This window comes from Trachemys scripta, chromosome 5, assembly GCF_013100865.1.
Source record: "Trachemys scripta elegans isolate TJP31775 chromosome 5, CAS_Tse_1.0, whole genome shotgun sequence".
Lineage (NCBI taxonomy): Eukaryota > Metazoa > Chordata > Testudines > Emydidae > Trachemys > Trachemys scripta.
This window is the reverse complement of record NC_048302.1, coordinates 89366427-89389744: the sequence shown is the minus strand read 5'-3', so window position 1 is coordinate 89389744 and position 23318 is coordinate 89366427. Positions and strand designations below refer to the sequence as shown.

The 23318-nt window shown below is 42.1% G+C and overlaps 1 protein-coding gene across 1 annotated transcript in view; it reads right to left on the bottom strand.

The window, feature by feature from the left end:
• The window catches only part of SCFD2 (sec1 family domain containing 2), a 297110-nt gene extending 274150 nt beyond the window's left edge, over positions 1-22960 (bottom strand). The window contains exons 1-2 of the mRNA XM_034772647.1: positions 22011-22960; positions 15457-15625 (exon numbers count right to left, since the gene is read on the bottom strand). Coding sequence (XP_034628538.1) covers positions 15457-15625; positions 22011-22845 — 1004 coding nt within the window. The 5' untranslated portion in view covers positions 22846-22960. The remainder of the gene's footprint in view (positions 1-15456; positions 15626-22010) is intronic.
• Between the last annotated feature and the right edge of the window lie 358 nt (positions 22961-23318).

Genomic DNA, 23318 nt, shown 5'->3' with positions numbered 1-23318 from the left:
GTAGTTTAGTGAACTATGAGCTCTCGCCGCCTTTCTGTTCTGTTTAGTTTAGCTGTTCCCAAGGCCATTAATATTCACTTGAACCTGTAAACTTCAAGGTCAAACAAAGGTGAAATGTAAGCAAACCATATGATATGAAGCACTTAACATGTGAGCCATTTTGGCAGTATTTGTATTTTTATATTCTTCCCTTTCAGGAATGTTAAGAGACAAAAGGAAGAAGACAGCATACAGTAACTGAAGCAGAATTTGTAATTCAGAGGATTTGGAGTGTGTTACTGGCATCTTTTAGCAAGGCACATTTTAAGACAGATGACAGTAGCCCCCTAAAGAAATTAGACTATTCAATGTGGTGCTATATCAGAGCAAATGGGTCAAGTTCTTAAGGAATTCTACCAACAGAACTATATTTTATAGGAAGAAATATAGAAACAACAGTGAAAATATGTATAGTGGTAGGGTTACCATATTTCAACAATCAAAAAAGAGGACACAGGGTGCCACCCTAGCCCCGCCCCAGCCCCGCCCCCTCCCACTTCCCGCCCCCCTTCGAATCCCTTTACCCCCTACCTGTCCCCCCCCACCCTAACTGCCCCCAGGACCCCACCCCCATCTAAGTCTCCCTGTCCCCTGACTGCCCCAACCGCTCTCCACACCCCCTTCTCCCGACAGCCCCCCCCCCAGAACCCCTGACCAATCTAACCCCCCCTGTTCCCTGTCCCCTGCCTGCCCCAACCGCTCTCCACACCCCCTTCTCCCGACAGGGACTGTCTCTTATTATACAGTTGTACATGCCTAATACAACAGGACTCCCGTCTCAGTTGGGGCCTCAAGGTAACAGTATAATATAAACAATGTTCAGTATAAAAAAAAGTATAAATTACAAGGAAACATCATACTTTAACTCTATTTTTAACCTCAGGATCCTAGGAACATTTAATATTAGGGCTTTTAGGACCTTGTGATATTCAGTGGAGACAGGGAGAGGGAAGGGCTTTGTTTGTTTACATATCAGGGTGTCTTTTCTTCATCTGCAGTCAAGAGGTAAGTCTTCATTGTGTAGCAAGAAACAACAACAACGAAGGCTAGAAATAAGGAATGAACTTCACTTGAGACTGAAATGCTTTCCATATCTGAGACTCAGGCTGAAAACTCTTTAGAGAAGACTGACAGATACTGTTAGTTCGCATTTTTTGGAATTTCGGTAGAAACCAGTCATTAAGATACTTTTTGTATACAATACCACTTGGAGGATACAACTCATCTTTGACACTACACAGTTATTTAAATATGAACTTCAAAGGAAGAGGATTTTAGGGGTTTTTTTTATTTGCACCCTTTATGGATGCAAAAAAAATGGCTTTGGAGATTTTAAAAATAAATTGTTTTTAACCTTAGAGATACACCTCCCGCTCCCTACTTATCCATTCTTCTCTATTATCTTGTCTGTTCCCCACATTTTCACTGCTCTACTAATATTGCTAACCTTGACTTATCTGTTTCTTCCACAACAATCTTTGCACCTTCTTATGTGCTGCCTTGTGCATGGAACACCCTTCCTGAACTGAACCATAAAGCCACTACCTTCTCATCCTGCAAAACTACCATCTTATCCTCCAAATTCTTCCTCAAGACTCACTTCTATGATAACTAAAGGAAATTGACTAACTAATAACCAGTGGATTGAAGGGCACTCAGGTACAGGTAATGTTTATTTGTTCTAATAACATATATAAAAGTTATGTTCATGCCTGCTTGTCTTCTTATATGGTAAACTGACCAGGGGCAGGGACTAATGGCCGGTCTACACTGGGGGGGAGGGGGAATCGATCCAAGATACGCAACTTCAGCTACGCGAATAGCGTAGCTGAAGTCGAAGTATCTTGGATCGAATTACCTGGGGTCCACACGGCGCGGGATTGACGGCTGCGGCTTCCCCGTCAACTGCGCTACCGCCGCTCGCTCTGGTTAAGACGCGATATATCGATCCCAGATAAATCGATTGCTACCCGCAGAAACGGCGGGTAGTGAAGACATACCCTAAGTCTTCCTGTGTGAGGGGAAGATGCCTTCCACATTATGGGCAGTAAAGTCAGACTAATCATTTTTAAAATCGACTTTCCTGTTCCTACTGGAGGACTGAAGTGCAAAGTGAGAAACGTTCTCACCTCTCAACTGAATCTTCAGCAAAGGAAGTTTTTCTCTAAAGTGTTAGTCAGGCATCTGAATTAAATTACAAAAATGGATAGAAAAAAAGCTTAAAAATCTGACTAAGGGCTTGTCTACACTTACATTTTATAGCGCTCTAACTTGCTGGCTCAGGGGTGTGAAAAATCACCCCCTTGAGCACAGCAAGTCTGAGCACTTTAAAGCGCTAGTGTAGACAGGCTCTGAGCACTGGGAGCCGCACTCCCAGCGCTCGGAGCTAATCCCCTCGTGAAGGTAGATTACCACACTCGCACTTCAAAGCGGGAGCATTCCCGTGGCAGCGCTTTCAAGTTTCCAGTGTAGACATACCCTAAAAATTCCTTCTTTTCTCAGATGTCAGTCTTGTGATGTCATAAAATCCATTAGTTCTCTAGACCATGGAATTCTCCCTCAAAAAGAGGAAATGTAGACAGGATATTTCTAATGTTTAAAAACAAACTGTAAAAATCCTGAGGCCTACATTATTCCGTAGAGAGTATACAGCTATTGCTGTCCCTCCCCTTATCCCTCCCCCCACCCTTTGCAAGATCTTTCAGGACTATATGGTATTATGTTTATCACTGTGGGACAGCGACTGTATGCAACTCCAGGAGGGAGGGTTATCACTGCTCCTCCAGAAACCAAAAACAGTAGGGGGTGGTTAAGGTGAACCACCTTAGGTGTAAAACACCTCCAGAGAGGTAGGGAGATGCTTGTATATATTGGTTCAAACTGGGTTTTCCAGAGACCAACAAAAAAGAAAGGGCTTTTTATTTTTAAAGATTAGGTTTAAACGGACTCAGGACCTTCTTTCTGATCCAGTAAATGGGTAGGACATTCTGTCCAAGGAAGGTCCCAGCCATTTAGGAAGGGTTAGACTGACTATGACCTACTAGCCCCACTGTTTATTGTTTTTACTATGTTTTCTTTGTAGTGCTTGCTTAAAAAGAGCTGTGTGGTAACTTGTAACTGCTGGCAATACACTCCGTTCATAGCCCTCGGAGAGAAAGCAAAGCACAGGCACTGGCCATCAGGCAGTCACTGGCTTGCTGGGGATATCACGGTGTAAGGCAGGGAGCTGTGCAGCCTTAAAACCCTGAGTCAGAAGGGAGTGGGACAAGGTTCCCTGCCCAGAGACAGGCAATGGCTGGAGACCTGAGAGGAGACTCCTCTCCTGGAATGGACCACGGAGAATGGATACCCTGAAACTGTGACAGCCTACTTTATTCACTATGGAGCAGAAAAAATACAAGGGTACAAATCATCATCATTGTTTAAGCACTGCAGTTCACCTTTAAATGAGTTAACAAAAATGAAAAAATTGCCAGACCAAACCAGTAGCCCAGTTCTCTGTTCTCAACAGTGGACTATACCAGATACTTAAGGGGGAAATGCAAGAAAGCCCGCACTGGATGATTAAGGAACATCCTGCCCATACCTGATTTTTTTCCCCTATGTCATATTGGCCATTAGTGTATACTGCAACAGTAGTCGTAACAGATTCCCCTTCCTCCTACTCTGAGGAGCAAGTGAGCAGCTTTTTTCTACAACAGTTGGAGTGGAGGCTACAATTTGACAAACATTAAGAAATCTAGTCCAAATGTGACTGAGCATGGTGAAGTCCACATGCAAGAGAAATGGGCACATTTTCTAGATAAGCAGAACATAACAGCCACTCTTGCCCACTATAACAATATGGGCCTTAATACTGAGAGAGCATGCCGGCATAACTCCAAAATGCCCCTCCTGTTTCTCTAGTTATGGCCAAACTCCTTAAAAAAACAGCATGCATGAACTACCTCAGCAAAACCCCTTACTCACAAGCATTGCTTCAGACCTGTCCGAATTTCTACTAGTTGCCTCGCATCCCATTGAAATTATTCTGTAAACATTTTATTCATACGAGCTGCGAGATAATTTTATAGAGAATACCAGACTGAGTTATAATTGTAGGAGTCTAGTTAACGGAAAGCTAACAAGTCAGATATTTTGCACAATACAAGACATATTAAAACTCTTGCCAAGTAACTCTTCACGAAATGCATATTAAAGAGTCATTTGTCAGGGGATTTGAATTTAGTTTTTGGACAAAGCAAATGAATTATGCTAAAAATAAATTTTGATCCTTACAACATATGTATTACTTGGGAATTCTACATGTAACATAATAATGATTTAAAATAACTTTTGGTCTGTTTTAACACTGTCACAGAAGGTTATTTTAATAAAAACAATTCCAATGAAAGAGCAGTTAATAATGAGGTGCTGACAACTGAATCTACATTCAGGGATTATATTCAGAGTGCCAAGTCCATTTTTACAGATGTGCTCGTTAGTTATCCAATAGATGTCCTGGATACATGTAAAACTAATATTTTGGATCACTTTTTGCAGAAGAAGCAGATAATATGACTGAAAATGTTCAAACACTAAAATTGCATTTTCTTCTATTTGTATAAAACAAGAAATGGAAATTCTGATCCCATGGAATGCCAGGAATCCCCTTGCCTCTGAATGTTTTCTATTTGCAAGGCCACCTTTTGGTACATGATCCTCTGACCTCTCTCTAGTTCTCTGGCCTTAAATGCAGTTACCGAAGCAAGCTCCCAGCTAGGAATTCATTCCACTGTAGGCTGTGAAGCTGCTCTGCGTGTTTAAATGCAAGGGGATGTTTTTTTCATCACAGAAGGCGAAATCATCCTTTAACTAAATGACACAGCACCCACAAACTTTATATGAATTTTTATGTTACTGATCTGTTAAAACACTTTTTCTGCCAATCCAACTATTCTAGTAATGGAGACTTAGAGCCCCCAAAATTAAATAAATAGATGAATTAACCTAAGTCAGGCTCTACATTACAAAGTTCTACTATTTTAAATTTGTTAAGCAACAATGTAGCACCCCACTGACTTCAATGGAGCTATGCCGATTTACACCAGTTGAGGATCTGGTCCTCTAGGCATAGAACGTTTGGTATTTATTTTCTTTCCTTCCTTACTTCAAAGTTGTATATGTCATTACTGCAGTACAAACTAGGACTGCAAAGCAAATCATGGTCTTACTTTTGCAGACCTCATGCAAGCCTAATCTGGCTGATTGTACCCATCCAAACTGAACTGAGACCCGCTCTAATAAAGCCTAAAGCACTAACTTCAGATTCTCTTTTGTATAACTGTTTCCATACTCCGAGGGATCTGCCAAGAAGACAGAGGGAACCATTCCTACATTGCACAAGATCATCCACTATTCTGGAGATCCTATCACAAAGGACCAGATGTATAGTGTCTACCACAGAGTGACTAGAAGACAGAATTTTGACCTACACCAAGATATCTGGATTTTATTTGGGTTTATGTACGTCTTCAACAATCTATGTTGGAGAAGATATTTCCTATTTGAGCAATTGTCTTCTGGTGCCACCCCCATGCATATATGCTTGCACGCATGTACAGACAGATAAGAAAAGGGAAGGGCTTACACACAAAGAAGGTGACTGAGGGATGTTGCCGCTTCGCCTCATATTCACCATCTCCTTGCTATGACTAAAGCATAGCTCCTTTCAATCAGCATTTTTGTATTTTCTAGCCTCTATAAGAAGTTTTTGAAGCCAGGACATGGCCCCATGTCAGTAATATGACCTGCAAATTTCACTGTCAAGTTTCATTTCCTTCTTCTCAATTGTATATTTACAGCTTGGACTAAAAGTTGAACTATCAACATTTTATATTCCATTGCTGTTTCTAGTAATTAAAAATGGCTTAACACTTATTTTGTTTAAATAAATACATTAGGGGAACAACTTAAATAAGGCCTGAAATATTCACTCTCCCACAGTGAATTAGAATCTTTCCTGGTTGAGTACCAAACTTCTCCAGAACCTAGACTTTATATTAAAAAAAAAAAAAAAAATTAGCAAATATCTCCAATGGTCAAGGATGGGACACTGGATGGGGAGGGATCTGAGCTACTACAAAGAATTCTTTCCAGGTGTCTGGCTGGTAGGTCTCCCCGTTTTGCTCAGAGTCTAACTGATCATCCTGTTTGGGTTGAAGGCATTTTCCCCCAGGTCAAATTGGCAGACATTGCACGGTGGGGGAGAGGGGGAGAGAGAGGAAGGTTCGCCTTCCTCCGCAGAGTGGAGCAGGGGTCACTTGCTGATTTGAACTAGAGCAAATGGTGAAGGTTCTGTAACTTGGAATCTTTAAATCAAGATTTGAGGACTTCAGTAACCTCACCTATTACAGGAGTGGGTGGATAAGGTTCTGTGGCTGGCCATGTGCAGAAAGTCAGACCAGATTATCATGATGGTCTCATCTGGCCTTAAAGTCTATAAAACGAACATTCTATTCTTCATGGATCCAATCAAAACCTTCCAAACATGAACTGAGAACAAACCAATGCAATGCTGTCTTCCAAAATCTGAAGACTGACAGGCCTTGTACTTCTGCTGCTGCTCAGAGCTTTGCAAGCTTTGTTAATTTTCACTGCTGTTACTGGGATCTGGCAGAGCAGCTATGAAATTGACAAGAATCATGTCAATGTCACTCGGGGATATCTTGGGAAAGCAACCAGCACCACCAGTAGAGCAGGTACTGGAGCTACTGACTGGGAACTAGAACCCATCAGAGGCTGAGGGACAGTTAGTTAAAGAAAGGTCCACAGACATCATCATTCTTACAGATCTGGGATGCGAATGCAGTGAAAGAGAGAAGGAAAAGGTTTCTTTTCCCTGGTCAGCGGCCAGAGGGGACGGGAGTTTCAAACTGAACAGAAATCTACTAGTCAGAGGCTACAAAAGATGGTATCCCTGAGAAATGTCAAGGGACAGCTTCCCGGTAGGAAACCCACAATGCAGCCCAGTCCTAGAGGGTGGGAATGGGGAAAATGACCTGACTTGTCACTGGACAGAGGGACCCATCATTTTATAAAACAGAGGATTAAATTAGGTGCCTAGTAAAAAGGTCATGGGGTATGGAGAAGGCAGGAAAAGAGAGAGAGCAATTATTAAGTATTTTATAGTACCAACTAGTGTGCTAAGCACTTCACAGGACACAAGTACAAGTACCTGCCTCTTACAAGGGTCTTACAAATTAGAAATGAGAAGTAGGGAGAAATGATTGATTTCAGGGAAAACAGTGGAGGGACAGAAAATACAAAGGAAGAGACAGAAGAAAAAATGTGGGGAGTAAAGAAGGTAAAAGAATGTAGGGGAAAAAAATGAGGCACACTGAAAACATCACTTTGATATATTACAGGAACATAAAAAGAAGAAAAAGTGTGACGCTACAGAGAGAAAGAAGACCTAACAAAAACATGAGAGATGTAGTAAGCTATGTATTAGACAGAAAGGGGATTGCCAATGCCTTGGAATTAAATAATTTTTTTAAATGTAGGAGTTGTGGCAGTGCCGTATTTTGCAGTCTGGCTAGTAGGCTTAGTTTTCAAACCACTAAGTGCCAGATAAATGTTTCACGCCTTGAACTTAAATTTTAGCCTGTATAATTTGCAACAGCAGACACTGAAGCTTGAGTTTGTATAAAAAAAACCTTGAGAGACTCTTAACCATACTTCAAAAAACTGCAACAAAACAAGTTGCCAGCTATGAGGCAGACCCTTGTTTTCCTTCCCAAACATTGCTCCTTCATCAAAATAAGAAGCTTTCATGTGTTCTTCCCATTAGTTTATTATATCATCTTTTACTCTTTTGAGAGAAAGCAGGTTTATTCTACTGTATGGGCTTCTGAATCACACTTCCACTCATACACGGGCTGTTCTTGTACCCAGCAGAAGAGCCAAGGAATAATTCCACAGTATGTAATAAGGCTGATAGGTACACTTGCATTTTGGAATTTTCAGTTCCGATCCGGCAGGCAGTCTGGACGTACCCACTGTCTGATAGTACTGGCTACCTTCGAAATTAGAAGAGAAAGGCGTAAATCACTCTGTCCAAGAAAAAGAAATCACCAACCTCCGGGCTTCAGTGGCAGGTACAAAATCTCATTTCCTTTCTATTGCAAATATTCCTTTCACTTACAAATAGGTTCATTTGAAGAAAGAACCATTTCTCAATAATCTGACTGATTTGGTTTCCATTCTTCTGATTTTAGCTCACATCAGCTATGACAGTCAGTTTGTTTGTTGCTTTTATGTTGAACATACATGGCTTTGATGGACAGACCCTGTTGTGCTAGACACAGTAGGAGAGCTCATTTCATGACTCAGGCTTTTGATTTTGCTCCACATTGGAGGTTCAAATATATCACTATGATTTTTCCTGTCACTTTCCATGGGGGAACATTTCTGGAGCAAATTAAATATTGCATTCTTTACCACCTGCAACTCCAGGAAATTAGTGTTACGTTGGGATTCCCCGAATAACAGTTTGTCCTGAACCATAGAGGAGCCCATCTGTGCCCCCCACCCCAATAACCTGGTGTCAGTTGTTATTCTGATTGCGGGTGAATTAGTCAGAGGCTTGCCCTTCATAAGTTTTGAAGTGAAAAGATAACACAAAGGATAGCTACACTGATAGAGGAAGGGTCAGAAAATAACTTGTTTCTGGAAGCTCCAATGATTGATGAGAAAATTCTCCAAAGACAAAGATATGGCCTTGGGCAATGCTATTATCATGCTGATCATCAGAAGATGTTAGTGAGTTGACACTTGTAGAGTGCTGAGAAATACTCTGTTGAGATGTTGAAACTTACTTGAACCTTTCTACAAGCAAAGGAACTGGAAGCTGAAAAGTACCAGCAGAAAATGGAAGTGACCCCCTTCAATTAGAAAGCACAGGTAGTCCTGGTGATAAGGGCAAAAAAGGACTACAGTTAGACATCTATGGAACGAACAAAGTCCTGAAGAGGTCAACTTTGCCATACTGTCTGAAATTTCCATTTTTGGGGTCCTGAGGAGGAGATTAGGAAGGCAAGATCTTCAAGTCAAAAAGATTATTTAGATAATGACTGTATTAAGGTTTCAGGCCTGCATGGGACCCTGGACTAGAAGTCTGTTCAATATCCATGTGGAACAAACAGATGTTGGGAGATTACAAAGGGTTGTGAGACAGGGATGGGCATTGGTTCTAGGGCCCTCCTAGGGTTCTAGACACTATGGGATACATAAAATTTATAAATGAAAGCCAGCCACTCTAATAGCCGGGGAATGAGAGACCATCCTTCAGGCATTTTTGTTTCCTCAGACTGACCAGACACTTTCTCCTAGAAGGCATCTGACTTCTGATAATTGGAGAGGCAGGAGAATTTGACAGAAAAATCCTAAAAAAACAAATCCTGTCTCTGGAAAAGAGCCCCAAATGGTCCACAGAGTCATCCTGCTGCAGGCAGATGGGAGCATGGAGTTGCAGGAACATAGATCTGAAAGGGAAAGCACCTTTGATTTTAAGTATTGGATCTGCTGCAACTTCTGCTACTGCTGGGAAGAACGCAGAAAATTCCCTTAGCTCTTTCTATCAATCCTTCAATAAACACCCACATGCACTCACCAGAACTATTTTTTGGCTAATATAGGGAGGGAGTCTAAAAAGGCCATTATCATGTCTGGAATCAGGGTAGTCCTGAAGGCAGGACACTGGTTTCCAAACCTGAGTGCAGTACCTCAAACTGTCCAGCAGGGGGGAACTGTCAAAAAACTGAAAAAGAGTCACAAGAGGAATCTCTACCTCCAAATGCATGTGACACAGGCAGAAAATCCAAGCAGCACTGGACTGATGAAATGCAAGTCTGTACAATGGATAAAAGAGAACAGCTCAATATAGAGAGGGATACAAGAATACATACACACACATATTTTACATTTAAAGGAGCCTCACCCTCCATCATTCTGGGATATTTTCCTAGTCCTTCAACAATAGTATTCAATTAAGCACAATCTGGATTTTATTATACTAACATCTAAGGCAGTGCTTCTCAAAGTCAGGCCACCACTTGTTCAGGGAAAGCCCCTGGCGGTCCGGGCCGGTTTGTTTACCTGCTGCGTCCGCAGGTTCGGCCGATCGCAGCTCCCACTGGCTGCGGTTCGCTGCTCCAAGCCAATGGGGGCTGCGGGAAGAACGGCCAGCACATCCCTCGGCCCGCGCCACTTCCCGCAGCCCCCATTGGCCTGGAGCAGCGAACCGCGGCCAGTGGGAGCCGCGATCGGCCAAACCTGCGGACACAGCAGGTAAACAAACCGGCCCGGACCGCCAGGGGCTTTTCCTGAATAAGCGGCAGCCCGACTTTGAGAAGCACTGATCTAAGGAAACCAGATATCATCAGCTTGCTATGGAGGTAATTTAGTTACTCTAATTATGAAATACAAATTTTCATTCAAAAACACAACCGTTCTGATTTACCTTTTGAAAACCAAAGTTTTCTGTCGCATGCCAAAAAAGAAAAAAAAAATTACAAAAAGAAACCATTATCCAATATGACTGTTAATGTTCAGTGTGTCATTTATTCAGCATTAAAGAAAAATAGTGCTTCATATTTTTTAAACTATGTTCAAGAACATATGTCAAAAGGACAAAGCATGTATGTACAATAGCTGAAACAATGCCCTGCCACTGGAAATAAGCTTTCCCTCCACCCCCCGTTTCGTTTTTCCAATACTGGTAGAAATTTTTTTTTCTTTTAATGGTTGTGCTGGTTGCTCTTTTTCTTCACCATGCAAGAACAATTAAGCCTATCTTCATTAATTTGCATTATGTATGATTGTTGGATGCTTACATCCAAGTATCACAGTAGCTCTAATATAGTCTTTTTCATCCTTCCAGCATCAATAAGTCGTCGAATGCATTAAAAAACAGCACACAACTAAGATTTGTAGATGATGCAAAAATAAACATAGAAAATGAAAAAATAAACATAGGCAAAGAGAGTTTCAATAACTTACTGTTAATTATGTCCTTTAGTACTATTATTTATTAAACCCCAGTTGAGATCAGGGACCCTTTTTGCTATGCACTGGACAATCACACAGACAGTCCCTGTCCCAGGAAACAAGCACAAAGAGATGAAGTGACTTGCCCAAGGACACATAACAAGTTGATGACACAACTGGAATTAGTACCCAGGTCACCTCTCGCCCAGACCAGTATCCTATTAACAAGGACTATCATCATTAGTGTGCTCAAAGCTTTTAACAGGACACTTAAAAACCACCAGCATCAATACTGACCATAAGCCATCTAGGATATTTTGAAGCCACATGCTGCCCCAGATCTGCACTCAAACTGCCTCTGAGGTTATGAGGAGTTCCATATGTATGCTGCATGACTCTTATTACCACATCATCTGCAAGAAGTAAATATAATGGAAGAGATGGATTTTTTTAGGATTTTTTTTCTTCCTAGTTTAAATTGTAACAAGTCAAGTATTTTCTGAAATGTGAAGATTTACAATTACAGTAAGATCAGCGTAGATATCCAAACAAAAATGCTAACTGTTTAAGACCAAATGAACATGCACGTGTATACCCACACACCATCCAACGATAAGATGTGCCTAAAGTTAAACAGGTGCATTACTATTTTTAGGACTGAGAAAGAAACATGCTTTCAGCTTCAGCATATTCTTTGAATATGAGGCACTGACTAAAAAAAAAAAAATCTACCAAAGTTTCTCAATGGATGATTAAGTTTCCACTGCCAATGTTTTATATGGGGGAAAAATAATAGAAAGTTTTGTAGTGTATCGTATTTTAAACATCTGGTCTGCACTTCAAGGTTTACTGAATCGCACACCAATGAACAAGATCACCACATTTTCAGCTTGTTATTTTTACCAATGCAAACCCAGATGATTTAATGACTCTAATTGCTTTGTCAAAAATGTCTAGACACCTTAGCTACTATTACCTATTGAATTGCTTTAGGCACAGCAGTCCAAATGTTAAATGTATTAGAGTATGTTTTTGCATTTTCATGGACAAAACATTTACAGTAAGTAGCTAATGGCCCATTTCATGTTTTATAAAAACTGTTTATCTTCTGCATAAATGTCTGGCCCTTTACTGAGTTGTATTTTATCACAAAGCTGGTCCAAAATGTATACATAGGAGATATTTACAAGTTCCCAAGTGTTTTGGAGGGATAAGAAAAACAAGCTGCATTCAGGAAGTCACTTATATATGTATAACCAACCTGATTATAATTTGTCTAATTTGATACTGAAAACACATGATATAAGATATGGTTTAATAATAAAAGGTGCCATTTAAATTTCTCACATTTCAGCACCATGTTAGTCAGTATACTTTGTTCTTACTCATCATGGCCCAGTGGTTAGGACATTAGCCTAGGACTTGCGAGACCTGGGTGCAAGTCCCTGTTTTCCCACACACTCTGTGTGACCACTGAGCCTCTCTGTGCCTCATAATACAGCTCAGGATGTTGTGAGAATAAATAAATGTAAAACTGTGAGGTGATCAGATACTACGGTAATGGGGGGGCCACAAATAGACTGCCATTTTTTTTTATTGAGATAAATAACCAAATTCTGCCCTCAAGTGGACAAATGGTTCAAGTCAACAGAATCACAGATATTCACCCAAAGAGGACATAAAGCATCCCCCAAAGAACTGTCATTGTCTTTAATGAGAAAAGTAACTGAAATTATTTGAATACAAACTTGACTCCAAAAGTATTCTACAACTCATCTAAATGCTAAGACCAAGGTGCCATCAATATCAGCCTTTCATTTTTAAAAGTGTCTACAACTGTTTCCATCATACCATTATTTTGCTCGTATTATACATTCTTTGTTTGAAAGAGCAAGGTTTTTCTACTTAAAAAATATGGAGAAGCATATAGTACTGATCCAACATGGATGTCTTTAGCTCTCATTCCATAAATTGTTTCATTCTTTAAATCATAAGAGTCTTGGGCTCTTTTCAAAATATTTCTTGATTAGCAGCCATTCATGCTGGAACAGCAACGTGTCCATAATTATATTAATGCAACATTTGTTCCTCCAACTTTTTTTTGTACTACTAACACTATTAAAATTGAAAATTCTAAAAAAACAATTCTTGAACTTTTTTCCTCGTCAAGAGATCACCTTCAAAGTATAACAACTTAAGCAGCATATGGCATTTAAATTTTCATTTAAATCTTTAAAGAAGCCCATTATTTCCTTAGGTTTAAGAAAAGAACCCTGCTTTATTTCACCACACCAGCCATAAATTATTCATTAATTCTGTTTGCTAACCCCGTAACTGAGCCCAGATGTTTCTATTGGAGAAACATTCCTTTAAAACGTTAAAGACAGCAAGCTGTGTGGATGGAGCCGACTTTTCTCCTCCTCCTCCTCCTCCCCCACCACAATATATTGAATATTAACTCGGGGGGGGGGAAAAACATTTTTAAGTATTTGAAAATATTCTGAATATAGAAGTCAGCATTTGTGAAATGCCCCTGAATTTGGCACAATCGTTCCCAAGCCATTGTGTAAAGTGCCACTCTGTCCACTGCTGTGACACATTAAATTACTAGTCCTTTCCCTGACAGAGGTTCTGCTACCTTCACTCCGTACAGAAACTGGAAAATTTACAAGCAGAGAATCACTTGTTGCCATGCATAAACTGTACTTTATATCTGTATGCTAACATTTTTAATTACAACTAGCATTTTTGAGCTTGCTACCATTGGCAACAGCCATTTTGATGAAGCGAGAGATCACTCACAGCAGCATCAGTATGGGAGCTCATTGTTAGGGATTATAAATCAATTTAAGTATTGCAGAAGAACTTAGGCATTTCACACTGTTCAATATTTGTAATGCGACCATTAAAACAGACTTGTGTTGAAGAAGAATGGAAACTAGTTTACAATAGTTAGACTTCCATTCTGATAATGTCACAGATTCTGCTACTTTCAGCATAATGGAAATGCCAACAGTAATTGAAAACTGTTTTCAAACATTTCATAGTCTCTAGAAATGATTAAATAAACTGGGCCTGAATGAGCCAGAATAGCATTCTGATTTGGAGATGTGAACTTTTTCAGGCCATGTAGTACTTCTCCAGTTGTGAGTGATGTGGAGATATAAACATGGCTGTACAAATAACACAAGCACCTCCAGTAAACCACAGAACAGCGTAAAAGGTGCTAATAGCCACCCTAGAATCTGCTTTAAAATAACTCAGCAGAGTGGAGCTGTTTCCTGGGGCTTTTCTACACTGGCAACATTAAAGCACTGCTGTGGCAGCTCTTTAACGTGGCTTGTGTAGTTGCGACAAAGCACTGGGAGAGAGCTCTCCCAGCGCTCTAAAAACCCACCTCCACGAGGGGCGTAGCTTCCAGCACTGGGAGCACAGCTCCCAGCAGTGGTGCACTGCCTACACTGGCGCTTTACAGCGCTGAAACTTGTTGAGCACGGGGGGGGGGGGGGGTATTTGCTCACACCCCTGAGCAAGAAAGTTGCAGCGCTGTAAAGTGCCAGTGTAGACCAGCCCCTAGAGTCTGAGGAGACCACATTCTTAAAGTAAAGCTCAAAAGACCAATTAGCACCTTCAAAAATGGTTGAAGATCCAATAAATGGTTTATTTTTGCTAACCCAGACATCAGAGCAGTAAAGGTAAAGTCCAACTAGCTGAGCAAATGTATCCCCTGAAGAACAGACTGAAGAAACATACAGCTGTGCATTGCTTCAGAAGCTGGACCCAGCAGCACCTAGCTAGTCTGGGGTGGGAGTGGGGAGAGGGTAATGGGCACCGAGGACCCCTATAAAATAAAGGTTATAGGATGAAATGTAGGAAATCCTAATTAGCTCCCTCTTTCAGTGAGGTGTTTGAAGCCAGGGATATGGTGATAGGCTGCAAGTCACCTGGTTCTCAGGTAGAACACCAGCAAGCAGCTCAGTTAGGAAGAGTTCTACACGAGCAGGAAGGAGACAGAACCTGGAAGGAGGCTCTCCACCCCAGCTAGCTGGAACACCTAGCTAGAGATACTCACTATGTGGGAGCAGAAGTCTTGTGAGGTAGATGCCTTAGGAAGGGCCAGGTAGAAGGACACGGCTTATCTGTTCTGATTTATTTTGGATTGTTTTAGTTTTAAAAAATAAACCTGAAGAACTGAAATTCTGCCTCTATCAGGAGCTTATTTCACCCTCCGTTGTACATGTGTATGTATGGATTATTATTTCAGAATCTATTTCAATAGCACTAAAACCATAATCTTGCATTTTTCTGGACATACGGTTATTGTTCTCTTCTCCTGTACCACACAAAAAAGTCTGTTATTTAAAAAGCAAAGAATAAAAGCAGTTTTACTTTGGTTGTGCCAAGCAGCCAGGTGCTATAATATTGCAAGTTTCATCTTTAGTCTGCAGTGCAGTGAGTTCCACCATATTAACCATCACATCGTTTGTGTGGCCAGGAAGTCGAGGAAGCACAGAAAATATCTTCTCTGCTAGGCTGTCACCATGATGACCAACTGCTCCTGGGAAAAGATAAGGAAATAAGGAGTCAGATACAAACATGAGAAAAAAAACAGAGTATTAAGAACAAAACCCCATTAGATTACTAGGGAGAGGAGATTGTTAGTCTTGTTTTAAAAAATAACACACACATTTTTAAAGTTACTTTGCTATAAGAGCCTGGGGGTATCCAATGTTAAATTAGAAAGAACAATACTTTTTTGAAGAACTTATTTTAAAAAGTATGATTTAAATGGACTTTTATGATTTTAGAGATGTTTGAGATTTTTTCAAACAAGAATCTAATTCCTTATCTAAGGAGAAAAGTGGACAAGAAGGCTTCCAGTGGCTATTTAAGTAACAAAAAAAAAAAAACCAAAAAAAAAAAAAACACGCACCACACTTTTCTTACCTAAATGAACAGTGGTAAACTAAAACTTCTCCTCTTATACAGGCCATATGCCTCCTCCAGGAGTGTGGCTTTGCATACCTCCTAATGTGGGCCTGTGTCTTTCTGGCATAATGTGGCTCTGAATGTCTTTTCTTGGGTTATTTCTGACCAGTTATATTAGCTTGCATTTGTCCAGAATTAATCTCATCGCTTCCTGGCTCTTTGAGCTCTGGTCAAGTGAAAAATTCCCTGGCCAGATTCCTATTTTTATTTTTTTTTGCTCCCTTTATATTATTTGTGTTCTTTCTGGTGTTCGTAGCATCTCTCCATTTAGTACCATCTGTATATTAGTACATATTTGGAGGGAAAATGTAAGATTTCATATTGAAAGGGCAAGGACCCTGTCTCCTTGGACATCTTATACAAACTATGATTTATAGCTCAATGTTGTAATCATCCCCTTATTCTGACAGATAGTTGCCATTCAAAGAGAAGCCACTTCACAGTTAAATTATTACAGTTAGTAGTAGGGATTGACAGCAGCTGAAAATATTTCAGACAGGATCAAACACAGTACTGTCTGACAAGGTATAGGCTGTGTTCAGATATAGTTTGTGCAGAATCTGGCATTTATTAATTAATCAAACTGCTATATTTAGAGCTTTATGGTGGCAATGGGGGTGCTGCATTTAGTTACAAAGTGCTATAGCAGTTTCAGAGAGGTCAGCAAAATATGATGGAATAATTTGAATGTTCTTTTAATGCTTAAAAGAAAGCAGCACCCAGTTAGCTTACTGCATGGATTTGAAAATTCCCATGCTTGGCAGCAAACTTAAACAACAGCTCAAACCTTTCCCATCATCCAACATACTGTATATATTTGATCTACACTGCTAGCTCACAGTGCCACATAAACAAATAAGGAAAGTGGCTGGCTCTTTATATATGAGAGACTACAGCTGTTAAGGACATTATTTTGAAACACAATGCACAGTTCATCTTACATAGGTAATCATAGATTTTAAGGACAGAAGGGATCATTAAATCAGCTATTCTGATCGACTGTACATCACAAGCCATTAAATTTCACCCAGGTACCACTGCATTGAGCCCAGTAATTTGTGTTTGTCAGGGAAAGGCTTTGCTGAAGAAAGATGTGTTTGTTTTTAAAAGGTAGGTTTTAAGGGAGGTGATTTGTTGCACAAGGAAGACGGCAACCATTCCAAGTATAGGGCAAGCCATGAAAAAATGGAGGAAAATTACCTTGCAGAAAAGTGGCATCATTATGGTGGAAATCTCATGTCAGACTATACATTAACTTTCTTTTCTGCTTATAACAAGACCCTATCTTCTTGGTTCTACCTCCTCTCTCTTGGAGATCCATGTATCTCAGACATGAGTAATGCTACGTTTTAGTCACTGGTATTTTTAGTAAAAGTCATGGACAGGTCACGGGCAGTAAACAAAAATTCACACCCTGTGACCTGTCCATAACTTTTACTATACAGGCAGTCCTTGACTTTACGACATTTGAATTAAGACAAATGGCACTTACGATGTTTCTGAATTGATCCCTGATTCAACTTACGACCATTGGTTTTGACTTTACGATGGTCAGTCCCGCAATGGACTGTATTGCAGTTCTGAGTTACAATGTTTCGACTTATGACAAAATTTTCAGGAACCAATTGTGTCGTAAGTCTGAGGACTGCCTGTATACTCCTGACTAAAACTTGGGGGAGGGGTGGCTCCGGAAGGTGGGGCCCGGGGCCGCCACAGGTGCTGGATGGCCTGGGGGTGCTGCAGGTACTCGGGGGGAGGAGGCCCAGGGGGGCAGCATGGGAGGTTGAGGGGGTACCACGGGGTTCCCTACCCGACTCCTGGGAAGTGGTGACCTCCAGCTCCTAGCTCCACATGCTGCTTCGGCTCCATCCCAAGCCCCAGTTCTGCAACTCCCATTGGATGGGAACCACGGACAATGGGAGCTGTGGGGGCAGAGCATGCCAGGAGGAAGCAGCACATGGAGCTAGGACCTGAGGGAGGGGAGTTCCTGTTGCCCTTTCAGGGAGCCTGCCCCCCAGGTAAGCACCACCCCACACCCCAATCCCCAGCCCTGAGCCCCCGCATACCCAAACTCCTGCTGCTGAAGGGCGGGGGGGCCTGAGACTGCCCCAACAGCAGCTGGTGCAACTGGCCCAGTGGCTGCTTGAGCTATGCAGGTGGCTCCCAGGCCAACTGCACGGGCCGCTGCAGAAGTCACAGAGGTCACGGAATCCGTGACTTCTGTGACCTCCGTGACAAACACCGAGCCTCAGGCATGAGCAGTGTGTTCTCAATTCAAACATACAAGTGAGGAGCAGGCCTCAAATTTATTAGAGATGAGACCAGGATGTAAGCTCAACATTAAATAGTAACTAATTTGGAATAAAAACCATTCATAATCACATAAAAATATTAATACATACGCTTTTCCTATCTTAACTGCTAGTTAACAAGGGGAAGAGTTTTGAAGGGGTGGAAGGAAAAGGAACTCTGAAAGCCACTTTAGGCTGCCATCACTGTGTGTTACTTGGCTTTGAGACTCTCCTCTTGATTCCAACCACCATGCCCCTTTCACCCTCCCCAATCCCCCTCAGCATAGTTAGTAGGGCAACTATCCTTCAGACAACTGTGATACCATCTTCCTCAGCTTGTTGAAAGTTGACTATGAGTAAATCTGATTTTGGATGACACTTTGGGCAAAATACCTGACCTTGCTTGTTATGAAGACCTGGCTTAATGCACCACCAATCCTCTGCTAATCAGTTAGTCCCCACAGACTAGTTAAGACACCTCACAACAGAAAACATCCAATGATCCAAAACAGTGGTCCTGTCCTTCTCTCAGATCAGATGCAAGAGAGATTGCATCTGATCTGAGAGAATTCCTTTGAACGGCCTTTGGTTCATTTTGATTAATGCAAGATCAGTGGTCAATAAAATTACAACAGGTCATGACTTGATTCAAGGCTCCAACTTTGCACAGATTTCTGAGATCTGATCATCAGATTTGTTTTGGGTGCTGGGATAGTTTAATCCAATCTGCTTGTGTTCAGTGGCTGATCTTAAGTTCTTGTCACTGTTAGAATTCTTATTCTGTAGATACATTTTGTTCAGATGGAGACAGAGATGTCTGCTTCTGTGGAGATAGGGAAATATATTTAGGGGACAAATGTCAGTTCTTCTGTTTTTGTGTCAGCCACTGTTGCTACCTGAAGTACTGGAGGTGGTGGGAGAACTTTGTTCGACAACTTCTGACTGTGACCTACACTGTATCTGGCTCGTGGAAAAACAGTGAAGAATCATCATTGACACAGATTGTTTCTGGAGCAGCAGCCACATACTGTATGTACTTTTTTTTTTCTTTTTAAAACAGAAGCCACTAATCTTCTATCTCTCAAGAAAGCATTGGCAATCACTTGACTTCGACAATATGGCCAACTATAGCTCTATACTAATCAATCACCTTTTTTTTTTTTTTTTTTTTTTTTTTTTAATAAAAAAGCTTATTGAAAAGGTGGTGACAAAACAACTCTTGGTACCTTGCCTCAAATCTCCTTGATGCTTGGTAGGCAGGGTGCTAACCTGGCACACACACAGCTGTTTGCATTGGTAATTGATTTTCTCCTGCCAATAGATGCACATCAAGTACCATGCCAATATTGTTTAATATGTCTATTGTCTTTGATTGTGAGATGTTGCTGAGTTGCAATGGGGACCATGGTTAGAGTGTGTGGAGCTGCTCTTGCATAACTTTGTTCTTTTCTCTTCTTGGCCAGTCTCAAAATGTGATAATAAGCAATTGCTCCTTTTTTCTTTCTGAGTGTGCTCTCATGCAGTTCTTTCAGATGGTAAAAATATAGATGAAGTATTCTGACACCTGCTGTCTTTTTAGTTATCCATCAGCGCTTGAAAAATTCAATGGCAAGTAGGAAACTTTTCCCTACGGAGTAGGGGACTTAAACTATCGATATCTGTAGAAGCTAAACTTTTATTAAAGAATATTAAGTTTAGCACATGGTTAAGCATATGGCATACTCAATGTGCACCAGTGAACTGTGAGCAGATTTCCCAAATATCAGCATGACATTAATATCACTCAGGTCAGTTTCACAGTCGCTGTTCAGCACCTTGTGAACAGAGCTGTGAAACTGACCATAGTCAAGCAAGGATACACTTAGAAGGATAGAGAATTGTACTGAAAATATTATATCATAATGCTGAATTAAGTTTTGGTATAACAGAAATAAGATGTATAGAGAAGACTAATGAAAGTTATTGATAGCATAGAAAGAGCTCCATAAATGGAGAGATTTGAAAGATCAGCGTTATGTAGTTTAGCGATGAATAAAAAGGTAGACTTCAGAAGTTTACAACATAATAAATGGCATAGAGAAGGTAAATTATGTGCTTCTATGTATGTTTCAGAATACAAGAGTAAGGGGACAAACAATTAAATTAACAGGTAAATGTCAAACATATAAAAGAAAATCCTTTTTAAAGATACCATCAAATTAACTTGTGAAACTCACTATCACAAGGTACTGTACTGAGCCAAAGATCTTAGCAGGATTAAAAAAATTAAACATTTATAGTTATGATACTTAGGATATAAGGGTCAGATTTTCAAAAGTGCCTGAATGATTTAGGAACATGAGTCCCACTGAAGTCAAATAAGGACTTGTTCTAAGCTCATAAGCCAAGCACAAACTGCCTCGAAATACGAAGAAACATCGCCTCAAAGACATGTTATCGTAAAAATATCCATTAAGGGAGTGGGTTGTATATACCTTCCACCAAAGCCTCTAGTACTGGCAGCTACTGTCAGAAACATGATTCTGAATGTTGATCGGATCCAATATGGCAGCTTATCCTCTGCAGCTTCTTGGGAAAGTTCTGGGATCCACTGAAGCTATTTATGGGGAAGGAAAATTCTCAGCAGCAGCCAGGCTGCTGTGAGGTGAATGGGTTCTACTCTTTTCCTAGGTTTCTTCCCCCCAACCCTCGTTTTCCTTTCCGTCCCGCAAGGGGTGAGGGCTAGTGTATCACTGTCCCTCTCCATAACAATCCCAAAACCATGAGATAAAATGGAGTGGGGGAGAAAAAGAGAAACATACTTTCCCTTTCATCATTTGTGGGAAGCATTCAAATTTATCAGACACACAACTTGCCAGATCCTGATACAAAAGGACAGAAGTTTAGCCTTCTCACACGTCATTGTCCCTGGAGCTTGCTGGTGACTCCCCTACTCACATCTTTCATTTCTGCCTATCAATACCGTTTTTTCCCAACATCTAGCTTGGAAATGTCTTGTAAATTTTTCAAGCCCTGAGCATTTTATTCTTGTTCTGTTCTTTCTTTCATACAGGTTCTTATACTACCCTCATCACTGTAATATTTAAGCACCCTCCAGGAGTGCATTAAGTGACATGCCTAACATACAGCATATATGGTTCATTATTTCATCTTCTCCCCAAGCGGAGAGTTGTGTTTAGTTTTGCTACTGTATTTGCTAAAATAGCTTCTATCAGGACAACTGACATATAAAACCTGAAAACTAAAAGTTAAATAAAATACAACTCAGGTTTCAGCTCTCATTATAAAAAAAACTGTTTGCCCTTATGTGGCATTTTAAATCCAAAGATTTCAAAGTACTTTACGAACCATGATGAAATAAACTTCACAGCAAATTTCCCTCTCCCTTCCCCACCCCTCTCCCAGGATTGGGAACCTGAGGCACAAAGACTACATAGACTCTCTCTGGGTCACAGGGTCAGTGGCAGAACCTAGAACTTATGACTCAGTCTCGTGCTTTAAACACCAACCCACATCTCCTATTTTCACCACTCTCAATGGGCCACTAAAGCCACATTTGTACATGAGCACCTATCTGCACAGGCACTTCGAAATCCAGTGATCACCATAATAACGTAAATGAAGCATGGCTCACAATTGTGATATTGATATTAAGCTTCTTACCTGTCAGATCCAGTGTCCTGTCTATGAAGATGACAGAGGCTCGGTTTTGTGCTGTCTTCCTCCTGTTTTTGGCCTGTGAGTAGTTCGCTAAATCCCCTGCGATAATCTTGCTCAGAGTCCCAATTGCAAAGCACTCCTCTCTCACATTTAAACACTCAAACAAGGAGTTCAAGCCAGACACCAGGGTTCTGATCTGAAGCTGCAGCTCAGGAGGCAGAGAGGAGAAGTCCAGGTCGTTCAAGCTGCCAAACTTTTTCTTCTCAGGCCTGGAGGAGTTGATGCGAGCCAGGTCCTGGGGCGTCATGGGAAAGAGCGAGGCAAAGGCCGGGGTCACGAAGAGATGAGGCGAGATGGGCGCCAGTAGCAGGGGGGCATGCCGCACCTCGGCGGTGTAGTTCATGTTGCCCATCCACTGGCAGAGTTTCTCCTCGAACTGCTCGAAGACCACCTGGCTGCCCCCCTCCGGCTCGGCGCCGCCGGGCGCCCCGTGGGCCAGCAGGTGCACGGCGTGGCTAACGGCGGTGAACACCACGCAGTACTGGAAGCGACTGAGGCTGACGATGTCGCGAATGATGTCCACCGCCCGGCCCTTCAGCAGGCTGCTCACCACGAACACCGCCTTGGGCTGCTCCGCCGCGCCCGCCTCGAAGCTGGAAAACTCCTTGACGTTGAGGGCGCCGGCCTCCAGCAGCCTGCCCGCGCCGCCGCCCGCCCAGTGCAGGCTCTCCGCGCACGCCGCGTCCACGAACACCACGGCCCGCTTGGCCTTGGCCAACACCTGCTCCCAGGCCTGGCGGCAGGCGGCGAGCGCGGCGGCGGCGGGGCAGCCGGACATGCTGGGGCGAGGGTCGCGCGCGGCGGAGGGCAGCCCAGTCCCCGCGGCGCGAGCCAGGCCCAGGAAGAGCCGCGGCGGGACAGGTACTGCCGGGGTGGCTGTGACAGGCACAACAGAGCACACGTGCCCGGGGGGGAGGGGACGGCCGCAGGAATGTGACGCACCGAACTAGCGAAGGGCGCTGATTGGCTGCTTGAAGGCGGGGGGTGGGCGATGCGATGCGCCAGTTCCGGCGTCGTGGCTCTGTCTGGGGGGCGGTGGCTGCGAACCGGGTACGGGAGGAAGCGGAGGTGGATGTGATGCGGGGCGGAGCCACCGCAGTGACTTTGCTTAGAGCCCCGAGCAGCTCAAGGGGCCCCTACTGAGGGTGACCAGAGGTCCCGATTTTGGGGTCTTTTTCTTATGTAGGATCCTATTACCCCCACCCCCTGTCCCGATTTTTCACACTTGCTGTCTGGTTACCCTACCCCTAT